The following is a 15,217-nucleotide window of genomic DNA, read 5'->3' as shown; positions in this document are numbered from 1 at the left end:
AGCAGTCTATATTCTTCTTCGATCTTCCGCACTTACTGCCCATGTCTCAATTCCATATGTGAGCATAGGTGTTACCATTACTTTGTACCCTTTTGTCTTTGGGTCTTTCCTGTTTTTTTTTTTTTTTGGCTAATGTTCTGCACCGGTAGTGCCACCTATTATGTCGTTATCGGATTCATAACAACTGTCACAATTTAAAAACTAAAAGTTAGATACCGATTCAACTGATTTTCCTTTTAGTATTATTTTAAAACATACTGGTCATTTTCCTTTAAAAGTCGTAACTTTGGTTTTACTATCTGATATTTTCAGTTGTAGAGTTTCCCTATTGAGTTCAAGTGACACAGCAAATTCTAAACCATCCTGACTTTTGCAGAATTATATGGTCATGGGCAAAGAGTACAGTAAATGTGTGTTTCTAGGTATTAAACCTCACAGTACCAACGGTGTGGAAGGTTACTTTATACTGACCTATTGCCAATATTGTAATCTGGTCAGGTAATTCATATTTTAAAATTTTGAAAAAAATGTTAATTTGTTGATGACTTTTGTACTAGACTCTATAAATATTTAAATTTTTCACTTATACCAAAACCAAAAATTTAAGTCTTAATAGTAGACCCTGTTACACGTAAATATCTCTTTAAGAAGCATGTTGTTGGGAGCAAAGGTCAACAACAGTTAACGAATTTTTTTCTTAATTTTTTTAGGGTGATCACAAAGTAAATCCCTCCCCTTCGGTTGGTATTCCACGCTACTGAAAATGTGTTGGTATTGCTACGATTAATTATGCATCTGGCTTAATGTCTTGGCCCCATTATCTAACAAGGCCGTCAATGTATATACGTCTTAAAGACAAAAGGAAGTGAGACACTGCACCCTTGTCGTATTCCTCTGGTAATTGCTATTGGTCCGCCGCGAGGGATTAGCCGAGCGGTCTAAGGCGCTGCAGTCATGGACTGTGCGGCTGGTCCCGGCGGAGGTTCGAGTCCTCCCTCGGGCATGGGTGTGTGTGTTTGTCCTTAGGATAATTTAGGTTAAGTAGTGTGTAAGCTTAGGGACTGATGACCTTAGCAGTTAAGTCCCATAAGATTTCACACACAAAAACAAGTGCTATTGGTCCTGTTCTCCCTTTACCTGAATTAATTAAAATTTCGTTATTTAAATATAAACCTTTTTTTTTTACTTGTAATAAAGTTTTAGCGTAACCTCCTCTTTCCTGTATATTTCACAGGACTATTCATTCTATCTAATCTTCAGATCATGTTCTCGTCTCTTTTCCGTTAACTGCCTTGTTATTCTAATACTGTCACTGTAGTATCGTCCTTTTCTAAAACTATATTCTTTCTCCAGTAGGACATAATAAAATGATTTATTGTATTATGAAGTGGCCAAAAGCACGAGACAGCTGGTCACGCTCCACGCGTTCCAATTGATTTCACCCAGAGCGGTTTGCAGACGCGTTGTATGAACAAAATATAGTTCATAATCTAACATGAATTTTTTAATATGAGATTTGACATTATTTTAGAACAGGGTACAGAGGGAAGAGTTTCATTCAGGGTACACGTCAACTAAGCTCAAGAGTATGAAAGTTACTCCTAAGGGTGCAAAGGGTACACACTAACAACAGCTGGCAGCGATTACGTTGACCTGTCAATGAGCAACAAATGTCATCTAGTGCAGGAAGTGTATACGAATTTCGCTACAGTCTGTGTGTGAACGGATTTTAACTAGACACAGCCCTCTACTAGACATTATGTACCGGTATATATTTGACGACCGTGAACCCAGGTTTTCAAGACCATGTCATACTTCCAATATTAATACAATGGGATGGTTAACAGAGATGGCTAAAACGCAGACTCTAAATAAGAATGACAGCTTATATGTAACAGAGCCATACGTTAAAAAAATGAATTGTCACTCACTTATCACTGGGTATTAATATGGTAACAAATGGTGAAAATAAACAAACAGAAAACATAATACTAAATAAGCAACGTGCCATTGCGAAAGTTCAGTAATTTTGTGAACTGTAGAACTGCGGAATAAAGGAAGATGAAAAATTGTTTGCAAACTGTCTGAAAAGCTACACAGTTCCGCAAAATAGGGAAACTGTGGTGCATAAACGGACGCCATCGGCTTGTCCCAAACAGTTCATAATTATGACGACGATGATGATAACGACGAAGGGATCATCATCAAGATATGACGACACTCGTAGGTTTGTTACACTGCGTCGGAAGGTTGTTACAAATTGTATTGGTGGCTACAGTAGCGAATTTAAAACCGTAGGCCGTCAAATCTACGCTTAACCGAACAGATTATCACAAGACTACAGAAAATGGAACAGAAATCTGTTGCAATCGAATTGTCAGATTGAAAACTGGAGAAGGCCGAGTCACTCTCTTCGAATAATTTTCTCTAATCTGTATAAAGAGATGACAATGTGCCGTCATGATCTAGAAGTAGGAACCTTGGGTTTATTTATTTATTCATCCCAAAAAGATAAAGGCCGTCAGGCGCTCTCTTGCTCTTAATCGGGTATTCTACATACTTTACGTTAAGTTCTCATAATAGCTCAACGTGCTATAAAAATTCCTACATTCAGTATGGTTCAACTACTCAAAAATACGCATAACACAGATAATTTGGTGCATAAGATCGTAGCATTTTAGTTTTGCACGTTAATATTCCGGTTGCTAAAGGTTTATATATCGATTGTCATTTTTATATGTAGTTCACTGTTGCTGTTTGAGTTTACTTAATGTCAATTTGTCATTTGGAGATAGTGAGTGGAGCTGTGGGTACGAGAAAATGGAGTGTCAAGTGGAGAAATAGGAACATTTCCGACATATTCTTCTGTTTGAGTTCAGTAGAGGGGTGACCAGGAACGGAGCCAGCCAGAAACATTTGCGCCGTGTATGGTGATAATGCCATTGGACACAGCGCTGAAAGAAAATCGTTTTCTCTTTTTAAGGAGGATCATTCTGACATGAGTGACTCTCCAAGTTCTGGAAGACCTTCGGGGTTTGATGAAGATCGTTTAAACGCATTAATCCGCAGTGATGCAAGTCAGTGTACTCGAGAACTGGCAAATGTAATGAACTGTGATTATTCCACCACTGTGCGACATTTGCATCCAATGGGGAAGGTTCGAAATTCGAGTGTGTGAGTACCGCATGCTCTAAGCCAAAACCAGAAAAACGAGTGGGTGGCCACATGTGTACCTCAGCTGTTCGTCGTCCATTGGCTAGTGAACAATACCGACCAGTTCTAAATTGTATCGTTACTGGTGACAAGAAATGGTGTCTTGATTATAACACAAGGGGAAAAAGGAGTTGTTGACCCCAAGCAAAGCAGCAACTCCCCGTACAAATAACTAGCGCGCATACACGAAAGATAATGTTATGCCTCTGGTGAACAGCAAGGTATGGTGTTCTACGAATTGCTTAAACGAGGTGTAACCTTCACTGCTGGCATTTATTGTCAACAACTGAGACGTCTTGCAGACGTAATCCAAGAAAAACGACCAGGACGACTGCGTGAAATGACGCTACTCCACGAAAACGTCCGCCTGAAGCCTTCTAGACTGACAAAAAACACAATACAGGAATTGGGTTGGGAAGTCATTCCGCGACCACCTTATTCGTTTTCTCTCAGATTTTCACCTTTTCCGCTCTCTATTGAATAACCTTCAAGGAGTCCGCACCCGGTAGCTGAGTGGTCAGCAAGATAGAATGTCAATCCTAAGGGCCCGGGTTCGATTCCCGGCTGGGTCGGAGATTTTCTCCGCTCAGGGACTGGGTGTTGCGTTGTCCTAATCATCATAATTTCATCCCAATCGACACGCAAATCGCCGAAGTAGCGTCACATCGAAAGACTTGCACCCGGCGAACGGTCTACCCGACGGGAGGCTCTAGTCACACGACATTTACATTTACCTTCGAGGAACTTCCTACCCGGGTGAAAATGCGCTCCGAACATGCCTCGACGAGTTCACCTCAAAAACACGTGATATTTACGGTCGCGGAATCGAAGCGTTTCCTCCATCATTGGCTGACTTGTAAATAATGGAGGGGAATATATTATTGATTATTAAAGTCTCTGTTAGATGTATCTGATGTTGATTAACTAAACAAACACTGTTTTTTGCCTTGTTTCACAAATTTTGTTATGGTTACTACACAGGCTAGCTATCGGGTTATAAGCCCATTTTCAAGTACATTACTGATTCCAGAGACGATGACGGAGAGATAAACATGATGAAAAGGCAAAGACTGACGTCTCAACTTCTTAATGGACCGATCCTTGGCTCAATGTAAAATTAGTTCCATGACTATTTTCTTGAGAAATTACGTATGAAATTATACAATTCAGCAATTACACTAACTTGACTAAATATTTCTAGGAATAAAGTTAGGCATCAGCCTAGGACTTTTTATCTGCTGAGGGGCTGCGGCCGAAAGCTTTACTTCTATTCCGGAGTTGTGGTAGCATCTAAAATATGTGAATAATGGAACTGGGTTGCCTCGTCTCCAGGATAGAAAATAAAACTTTGGGTCTCAGTCCATCAGTAGATAAAAAGTTCTAGGCTGATGACTAACTTTATTCCTAGGAATGTTTAGTCATGTTAGTGTAATTGTTGAATTGTATAATTCCATATGTAATTTGTCAAAAAACGGTCATTGAAGTACTTACTGCGTTAAGCCAGTGATCGATACATTAAGAAGTTGAGATGTATGTCTTTGCCTTATAATCATTTTTATCTTTGCCTTACCATCTTTGGAACCAGTAATGTACTTGAAAGTCGGCTAGTAACCCGGAACCTAAGTTGTAAAGTAACGATACTGAAATTTGGGGCCGGCCGCGGTGGTCTAGCGGTTCTAGGCGCTCAGTCCGGAGCCGCGCGACCGCTACGGTCGCAGATTCGAATCCTGCCTCGGGCATGGATGTGTGTGATGTCCTTAGGTTAGTTAGGTTTAAGTAGTTCTAAGTTCTAGGGGACTAATGACCACAGATGTTAAGTCCCATAGTGCTCAGAGCCATTTGATCCATTTTGAAATTTGGGCAACATGGCAAAAAACAGTGTTCGTTTAGTTAATTGACAATGTTTCAACAAGAACCCACAGTCGATTCAGTTAAAATGTATCTACTGTGTTTATTAAACTTTTGGAGAATCGCTATGTATTATGTACCAACCAAACAGCTGTTGCAGAAAAATAAACACAGTTTACAACAGTTCGTGAAAACTAGTCAAATAAAGACAAAAATTACGAGCACATCCATATGAACTCAAGTCGCTGGCAGCAATGATCGTGACAGAAGAGGAACAGAAGGAAGAATCTTATAGAACGCAAGTATTGAAAAGGGGGAGGGGAGGGAGAAGAAGAGAAAGAAATATAGTGGCGCGACTGATTGAGAAACGAGAAATAGAGGAGCGCCAGTGGGAGAAGGAGAAGATGCGATGATTTTCTTTTCTGGTTGACGGAGAGAACTGGCCGTATATCTCAATATTTTTCGGAAAAGTTGTGAGGTTGACAAAAATAAGGACTCCAGCTTTTTCTTAAATCCAGCAGGGCCTTGAGTCGTGCGCAGAATGCAGGGCAACTTCTTCCATCAGAGAAAGAGTTTGCCGGCGATTTCGTTTTATAGATGAGCAGAGCTAAAGCGTTAGACTAGAGAGATGGTTGGTTGGTTGGTTTTTGGGGGAAGAGACCAAACAGCGAGGTCATCGGTCTCATCGGATTAGGGAAGGAAGTCGGACGTGCCCTTTCAGAGGAACCATCCCGGCATTTGCCTGGAGCGATTTAGGGAAATCACGGAAAACCTAAGTCAGGATGGCCGGACGCGGGATTGAACCGTCGTCCTCCCGAATGCGAGTCCAGTGTGCTAACCACTGCGCCACCTCGCTCGGTAGACTAGAGAGACCTTGCGATTATGTTGAGATGACAAATACTTGATCTCTGATATGAGCTACTGTGGTACGTGTGTACTGAGGATACGGCAAAGTATACATTGCGTATGGCAGTCATCCTGCTAACTGCGTGTATGAAACACGTATAAGGTCCAACATTGCAACATGTTGAATAAGTAGCGCATACATGCGTTCCTGACTAGTTCTAATAACAGTCTAGAGTTTTTCATTAGTTGTACCGTGTTGGATTACACCGCAGTAGTACAGGTTCGGCAAAATATGAGATTGCAATAGTTCACTTAAAAGGCGGAAAGAGACGAGACAGTCTACGGCTACTGTCGTCTGAAAAAATAAAAAACGATCTGTGTAATTTCGAGGTTGTGCTTCTCCCTCTGAAATTCTGTCAACGGCAGCTGTGTTGATACCTCGCGATATGCACCGGGCAGCCGTTTTCTGACCTCGCCAGTGCCACAGTATTCGACGCGGCGCTGTACACTTGTCGCTCAGAACGACAGGGCAGAAGGTTTAATTAAAACCTGCGGCATTTTTATTGCCGTTTCCTCCGGGCTCGAGCCGCATTCTGTTACGCAATCGCTCGTATTTGGTCTGGACAGAAGCGGAAAAAAAAGAGACCGTCGCAACAACTGAATGTCTAGTTAAGTGGCCTTTATTGAAATCCCTCTGCAAGCGGAAACCTTGAAATTCCCGTACTATGCATTTTTCTCGTAAGTAGATCGACTACACATGATGTACAATCGCCGATGTTAAAAGCGTACTAGTAGTGCGTTTAAGCTAAGAATTACATACCAAAACAGATTATTTTGTCTAGTTATTAATTAGAATCCGAACGTCGTGGTTTCTACTTTCCTCAGAACGATGGGGATTATTCTGACGGTTGTTCCCGTTCGGTGGCGTCGTATTTATGCTGTTACATGGAAAAGTTCTGTGACATGCCATTTACGCTCTAAGAAAAAAGAAGCCGAAGCACAACGAAGGAATTAACTGAATGACACGGGAATTAGTAGATGTGATATACATGATGTACATGAATAGACAAACAGACGATTACAGTTTCAGAAAATTTGGGTAATTTATTCAAAAGAAAGAGCTTCACAAACTGAGAAAGACAGTAAGACGTTGGTCCAGCTGTGGCCCTTATGCAAGCAGTTATTGGGTTTGGCATTGACTCATTTCTTGGATGTTGTCCTGAGGGATATCGTGCCAATTTCTGCCCAACTGGCACGTTTGACTTAACGTCTGATGCTGTTCATGCCTCATATATATAGCGTACCAGACCTCGTAACAATACTAGAGACAAGCAACAGCAATGCACTCTGGTGGCTGTTCTACATGTCACAGAGAATTGCAACGCTAATCACTCACATATCGGCGTATGGTGTGTACATGTGCGAAGTGACGTTGATATCCAAGCATGTCTCTTGAGTGTTTACTTCTTTTGACAGGCAGTGTAATACAGCACCTTACACAGCATCATTACTACCGTGGCGTCAATGAAAATAAAATTCTAGAATGAATCTGTCACTCTGCAGTGAAGTATGTTGTGTTTTTAAACTTCCTGACAGCAGATTACAACCATGTATCGCACCGGGACTCGAACCAGGAATCTTGCCTTTCGTGGGAAATCCTGTTACAGACTGAGCTATCCAAAGGTAAGTTTATGGCTTCTAGTTCAGCCCTGGCTCATAGTTTTCTTTGTCAGTAAACAACTATAGGTCAAGTTTCAATAATGAGATTTTTACTCTGCAGCGGAGTGTGCGCTGATATGAAACTTCCTGTCAGATTAAATCTGTGTGCCGGACCGAGACTCGAACTCGGGACCTTTGCCTTTCGCGGGCAAGTTTGGAAGGTAGGAGACGAGATACTGGCAGAAGTGAATCTGTGAGGACGGAGCGTGAGTCGTGCTTGGGTAGCTCAGTTGGTAGAGCACTTGCCCCCGAAAGGCAAAGGTCCCGAGTTCGGTCTCGGTCCGGCACACAGTTTTAATCTGCCAGGAAGTTTTATAAGTCAAGTGTCAAATGTGCTTATACAAGAAAGTAATTTCAGTTTCGCTGCTACAATTGACTCGGTATACCGAAAAAGCAGTGGTCGAAATAAAAGAATGGCTGAAAAGTGGGATTAAAATTTAAGGTGAAAGGATACTGACGTTGCTATCCTCATTGAAAGTGAAGAAGAATTACAGAAAGTGGTAAATGGAATGAAGAGTGTAATGACTACAGAATACGGATTGAGAACAAATCGAAGAAAAACGAAAGTAATGAGAAGCATCAGAAATGAGAACAGCAAGAAACTTAACAGCACAATTGGGGTCCACGAAATGGAGAAAGTTACGGAATTTTGCTTCCAAGGCAGGAAAATAACTCATGATGGACGGAGTGAGGAAGAAATAAAAGGCAGACAAGCTCTGGAAACAAGTGTATTCCTGGCCAGGGAAGTCTACTAGCATCAAAAATAGGTCGTAATATGAGGAATAAATTTCTGAGAACGTACGTCTGTTATACAGCATTGTATGGTAGTGAATCACAGACTGTGGGAAAACCGGAACAGGAGAGAATCTAAGCATTTGAGAAATGCTGCTGCAGAAGACTGCTTAAAATTAGGTGGTTTGATAAAATAAGGAATGAGGAGATTCTCTACACAATCGCCGAGAAAGGAATATATGGAAAACACTGACAAGAAGAAGGGAGAGGATGGTAGGACAGCTGTTTAGACATCAAAGAATAACTTCCATTGTACTAGAGGGAGTTCTAGCGTGTAAAAGCTGTAGAGGAAGACAGAGACTGGAATACATTCACAGTCTGAGATAAAAGTTTAGCACAGGAGAGGAATTCGTGGCGGGCCGCATCAAACCAGTCTGAAGACTATTGACTCAAAGAAAAAAAGTTGTGATCTCTTAGTAACGGCCGCCAAGGTCATAATCATCTGATCACGGTACACTGATAAATAGAGCCTATAAAGGGAAATCGTCGTCACTGAAAAATTTTATAGTCTGTAGAGTACAGCTCTAAGAAGTTACAAGATGCTGTTTACTCTCTTTTGAAACATATAGAATGATGACAGTTTTATTGTGAGAACAAATTACTGAAACGCACAGTTCTGAGCATGAGGGTTAAGTGGGGCTATGGGAAGTGTGATCGATAAGAAATGGTATGTGGGAATTTCCAGAAAAGCACAGAATACTATTGATCGAAACCGGTCATGTTGTAAGTAGACTGTTTAGGTTTTTTTGTTGGTAACACCACGTAGCGCTCTGTGTAAAAATCACTCACTGTGCTGTGTGCAGTCTGTGGCTGATTGGCATTGTTGAAATATTCGCTATTGTAGCGTTGGGCAGTTGGATGTGAACAGCGCATAGCGTTGCGCAGTTGGAGGTGAGCCGCCAGCAGTGGTGGATGTGGAGAGAGAAATGGCAGAATTTTAAGAGCGGACGATCTGGACGTGTGTCCGCCAGAAAGAGTAAATTTGTAATACTGGATATCATGAACTGATATATTTTATGACTTTTGAACGCTATTAAGGTAAATACATTGTTTGTTGTCTATCAAAATCTTTCATTTGCTAACTATGCCTATCAGTAGTTAGTGCCTTCAGTAGTTAGAATCTTTTATTTAGCTGGCAGTAGTGGCGCTCGCTGTATTGCAGTAGTTCGAGTAACGAAGATTTTTGTGAGGTAAGTGATTCGAAAGGTGTTGGTTATTGCTAGTCAGGGCCATTCTTTTGTAGGGATTGCGTTACGCTAAAAATATTGAGTGTCAGTTTAATGTTGATCAGAATAAGTAAAGAGAGTAATGTCTGAGTACGTTCAGTTTTGCTCAGCTGTTTGAAAATCAAATAACGTAGAGGTTAACCAGTACAGTAACATAGAGGTTTATCAGCACAGTAATTCACAAATTTTTCTAAGGGGACGTTTCAATGTCATCTTATAAACTCGCGATGTAGTATATATATATATATATATATTCCATGCGCACTAGAATTGTTTACCCGTCGTCCCGTTTCCACAGTCTCTTCCCTAGGAGTCGGAATCTTAGCAAGTCAGCCAAAAAAAAAGTGTGAAATCTTATGAGACTTAACTGCTAAGGTCATCACTCCCTAAGCTTACACACTACTTAACCTAAAGTATCCTAAGGACAAACACACACACACCCATGCCCGAGGGAGGACTCGAACCTCCGCTGGGACCAGCCGAACAGTCCGAACAGTCCATGCTGCAGCGCTTTAGACCGCTCGGCTAATCCCGCGCGACGCAAGTCATTCGACATTAATACAGCCCTTTTTTGATTATTTTTTTTCCCTTTGACATTTCAATGGCACCTCCACCGTCCACCCATAAGGGAGAGAACCAGCGTTGCCTTACCCTAACAGAGCACTTATCCAAGTAGTAAGTCATATACAAGGGAGGACAAAAATATGGGAACACCAAAAAACACAACGCATTAGTATCCCTAACACGTTTACGAAAACAGTTTGCCTACAGAAGAGCATCCAGTTGTCTCGTATTGGATAAACACAGGTCCTGTGTGCATACCACTCTTCTTGCAAAACAGCAGCAAATTCAGGTAACTACGATGGAGGTGGGTAGTGATCACGCACACTTCTTTCCATTGTAGACCAGAATAGCTCAATAACTGAGATTTAGTGACTATGCTGGCCAGGGGAGATGCGACGACTGATCCACGTGCTGAGAAAAATCAGACTTGGACGATTTGTGCTGTGTGATATCGGGTCACATCGTATTGGAAGACGGCGCCAGCCATGGGGAACAAACATTGTACCATGGCATGGACCTGGTCAGCCAAAATAGTCACATAATCCTTGGCAGTAACACTACCGTACAGAGTACCAGTTGGATTCATACGCTGCAACAATATGGCTGCCCAAATCATCATTGAACCCCCGCTGTGTTTGACTCTTGGAATGTGAACTCGTACAGAAGTTGGACACAGTGTGCAATACGACTCATCCTACCAAATGACTTTCTTCCATTGCCCCATAATTCAGATTCATGGTTTCGGCACCACTGTTTTCTCTTGCGGACATTTGCATCACCGATCTGCGGTTTCGGAATTTCAGCTGGCTCTGCTAGTCCGTGTTCATGGAGCTCCCTTCGTGTTGTTTTGGTACGACTTTCAGTTCTGCAGCGATTTCTTCAACTGACGTCCTCTTATTTTTCGTCACAATACTTTTCAAAGACCTTATGTCACGATCACTCAACACAAAGTTTGGTCTGTATCGTGACTTGGTGAATGCTGTTTTTCCTCTTCCCCTGTATACGGTATAAATCTTCGATACGGTACCTCTTGAAACGCCAAGCACTCTGGCTACCTTGCTTACGGAAGAATCCATTATACGAGCGCCATGAGGTTCGAATTCCCTTAGCTCCCACATAATGCACTCACAACCACACAGAACACTTTTCTGGCCACGATTGATACTTGCAACGTATTGAAGACATTAACGGCTCTGAGCACTATGGGACTTGACTTCTGAGGTCATCCGTCCCCTAGAACTTAGAACTACTTAAACCTAACTAACCTAAGGACATCACACACATCCACGCCCGCGGCAGGATTCGAACCTGCGACCGTACTGACGACATTGTGCAGGTGCCGTTCATGGTCAAATACAACAGCGCAACCTGCATGCTTGACTAAGATCTACGTTTATTAGATTGAAATCCATATGATCAAATTGTGTTCAGCGCTCGTTGAATATAGAAATTGGAGAACAGAGCAGCAATCAATAGCGAAATCCGTCGTTTTACTATAGCAGATCTAGATTTCAACCATTACATAGCAATCTTCAGTGCATATAAGAACAAGAAATATTAGTCCAAAGTCTCACGTATTATACAATACTGGTTGATGTAGAACATACAGGACATATGCGACACTTTGGACTAATGTCTCCTGTTGTCACATGCACAGAAGATGACTATGTACAAGTTGAAATTTAGATCTGCTGTAAAAACGTCGGATTTCGCGTTCGACTGCTGTTGTTTTCTCGACTCTGTCAAACGCATTTCTAGCCGTGTTTCCACATTTTTGTCGAACCACTCTACGTGGCAGATCTTCAAGCGGTACAACCCTTCCCATCATTATCGGCCAGACTGTTTACACTGATGAACTAAAACACCATGAGCACCTGCTTAATAGTCTGTTCGTCCGTCATGGAACCATTACACCAGGGATTCAACGTGTCAGGGATTCGAAAATCTGTTGGTAGGTTTGTGGAGGTAGCTGTATGTGGCAATTGATGTCTACTCGCAGGTCATGTAATTCCCGTAAATAACGGGCCGCTGATTTGCGTACGCGATGATGGCGCCCGATAGCGACCCAGATGGGTTCTATAGGATTTACATCTGGCGCATTTGCTCGCCGAGACATCAACGTGAGTTCACTATAACGCTCCTCAAACCACCGTAGAATGTTTCTGGCTGCCAGACACGGACAAGTACGAGGTGCATTCAAGTTCTAAGGCCTCCGATTTTTTTTCTAATTAACTACTCACCCGAAATCAATGAAACTGGCGTTACTTCTCGACGTAATCGCCCTGCAGACGTACACATTTTTCACAACACTGACGCCATGATTCCATGGCAGCGGCGAAGGCTTCTTTAGGAGTCTGTTTGGACCACTGGAAAATCGCTGAGGCAATAGCAGCACGGCTGGTGAATGTGCGGCCACGGAGAGTGTCTTTCATTGTTGGAAAAAGTCAAAAGTCACTAGGAGCCAGGTCAGGTGAGTAGGGAGCATGAGGAATAACTTCAAAGTTGTTATCACGAAGAAACTGTTGCGTAACGTTAGCTCGATGTGCGGGTGCGTTGTCTTGGTGAAACAGCACACGCGCAGCCCTTCCCGGACGTTTTTGTTGCAGTTCAGGAGGGAATTTGTTCTTCAAAACATTTTCGTAGGATGCACCTGTTACCGTAGTACCCATTAGAACGCAATGGGTAAGGATTACGCTCTCGCTGTCCCAGAACATGGACACCATCATTTTTTCAGCACTGGTGGTTACCCTAAATTTTTTTGGTGGCGGTGAATCTGTGTGCTTCCATTGATCTGACTGGCGCTTTGTTTGTGGATTGAAAACTGGCATCTACGTCTCATCCATTGTCACAACCGACGAGAAGAAAGTCCCATTCGTGCTGTCGTGGCGCGTCAACATTGCTTGGCAACATGCCACACGGGCAGCCGTGTGGTCGTCCGTCAGCAATCGTGGCACCCACCTGGATGACACTTTTCGCATTTTCAGGTCGTCATGCAGGATTGTGTGCACAGAACCCACAGAAATGCCAACCCTGGAGGCGATCTGTTCAACAGTCATTCGGCGATCCCCCAAAACAATTCTCTCCACTTTCTCGATCATGTCGTCAGACCGGCTTGTGCGAGCCCGAGGTTGTTTCGGTTTGTTGTCACACGATGTTCTGCCTTCATTAAACTGTCGCACCCACGAACGCACTTTCGACACATCCATAACTCCATCACCACATGTCTCCTTCAACTGTCGATGAATTTCAATTGGTTTCACACCATGCAAATTCAGAAAACGAATGATTGCACGCTGTTCAAGTAAGGAAAACGTCACCATTTTAAGTATTTAAAATAGTTCTCTTTCTCGCCGCTGGCGGTAAAATTCCATCTGCCGTACGGTGCTGCCATCTCTGGGACGTATTGACAATGAACGCGGCCTCATTTTAAAACAATGCGCATGTTTCTATCTCTTTCCAGTCCGGAGAAAAAAAAATCGGTGGCCTTAGAACTTGAATGCACCTCGTATACTGCTGAAAGATGACACCGCCGTCGGTGAAGACATCACGCTTGCAGGGATGCAGGAGGTTCTCACCTGTCAGCGTGTCATGCAAGCGCAGGTGAGTGTCTTCCGTAGCTTAATACTGCTCCCACCAGCCTGCATCCGTGGCGGGCTGCACTTTTCGACCCGCCGTTCACCTCGATGACGGTGTTTGTGTAGACGATCATTCACCTGTGATTCAGCTGAAGGGCCAACACGTTTCATTTATAGACGGTCGAATACCATTGGTCCCGTGCCCAGTGCAATCGTAACTGACAATGGTGTTGGGTCAACATGTGACCACTTAGTGGCGGTCTGCTGCGGAGCTCCTTGTTCAACAATGTACGACGAACCGTGTGCTGCGAAACACTTTTGGGTACACCAGCATTGTGCTCTTTTAGCAGAGAAGCCACAGACCACTGTCTGTACTATTTACAGAGCAGACAAGCCTGCTGACCCCACGTTCTGTGAAGAGTCGTTGACGTCCAACCATTTAGCGCCAATGCTAGTCCCACTTCCTTCTATCTCTTTCCGTAGATGCTCACGACAGTAGCACGTGAACACTCGACTAGCTTCGCCGTTTTCGAGATACTCACTCACAGGCTCTGCCTAATAACAATCTGCCCTTTGTCGAAGTCGCTTATCTCACTGCATTTACCCATCTGTAGCCCATAACTTCCCCAAACCCATTCGTGTCTTCTCCGCTTACATCCAACGTCGCGGTGGGCAGTGGTTATAATGTTTTGGCTGGTCAGTGTGTATTACTCCGAGGATGCGATAGACTTGTGTCCTATATAGACAAAAGTATCTGGAAATGGCCATGTTCAATAATTTCTCGTTACGGGATGGGAAACTGTGTAACAAGATACTCACGTGTGTGCTGCATGTACTGCCTCCTGGAGGACTCCTGCGGCAGCTTGACGAGCACGCGGTGCTGGTCGCTGGTGGCCTGGTGGTAGTACTGCGTAGTCGACGGCTTGTCGCGGTAGTTCTTCACCAGGAAGTACTGGTACTCCGGCGTCTGCAGGCAGGCCGTATGGTAATATCACTGGATTGCGTTAGACATTTAAAAAACAGATGCAAACAAAGGAGGCGGCCTCCGCAACGCTCTAGAAATTACAGTGTATTCTAGTATTTTAAGTATTTTATAAGATAACGCTGCACTACGGTTCTAAAGTTTTTAGTTAGAACGGAAAGGAGCTCAGGAAACAGAAATTTAGGAATATAAAATACAAGGACTTATTTAAGAATTGTGTAAAGTTTCTTGTAACGCAGAGACTTTTTAAGACGTACAACTCCCAGAGCCCGGCCATAGCGGCCGTACTGGCCAGTTCCTATTACAAAGAACAAAATTCAAATATTGCTAATTTGATAACACCATCTAGAGTTTCCAGTTGCGAGCAACATTTCGAACTCACTGATAATAATCTGAGACTGGACGGATCTTTAATTAACAAATCATAAACATAAGACTGTTATTTTATGTAG

The 15,217-nt window shown here is 42.9% G+C and overlaps 1 protein-coding gene across 1 annotated transcript in view; it reads right to left on the bottom strand.

Moving 5' to 3' along the window:
- The window catches only part of LOC124776021 (AF4/FMR2 family member lilli-like), a 754,556-nt gene that overhangs the window by 577,969 nt on the left and 161,370 nt on the right, over positions 1 to 15,217 (bottom strand). The window contains exon 6 of the mRNA XM_047250862.1: positions 14,603 to 14,750. Coding sequence (XP_047106818.1) covers positions 14,603 to 14,750 — 148 coding nt within the window. The remainder of the gene's footprint in view (positions 1 to 14,602; positions 14,751 to 15,217) is intronic.

The sequence above is a fragment of the Schistocerca piceifrons genome, chromosome 2 (assembly GCF_021461385.2).
Source record: "Schistocerca piceifrons isolate TAMUIC-IGC-003096 chromosome 2, iqSchPice1.1, whole genome shotgun sequence".
In the NCBI taxonomy this organism is placed as follows: domain Eukaryota; kingdom Metazoa; phylum Arthropoda; class Insecta; order Orthoptera; family Acrididae; genus Schistocerca; species Schistocerca piceifrons.
The sequence above is the reverse complement of the archived record's forward strand: the minus strand, read 5'-3'. Positions and strand labels throughout refer to the sequence as shown.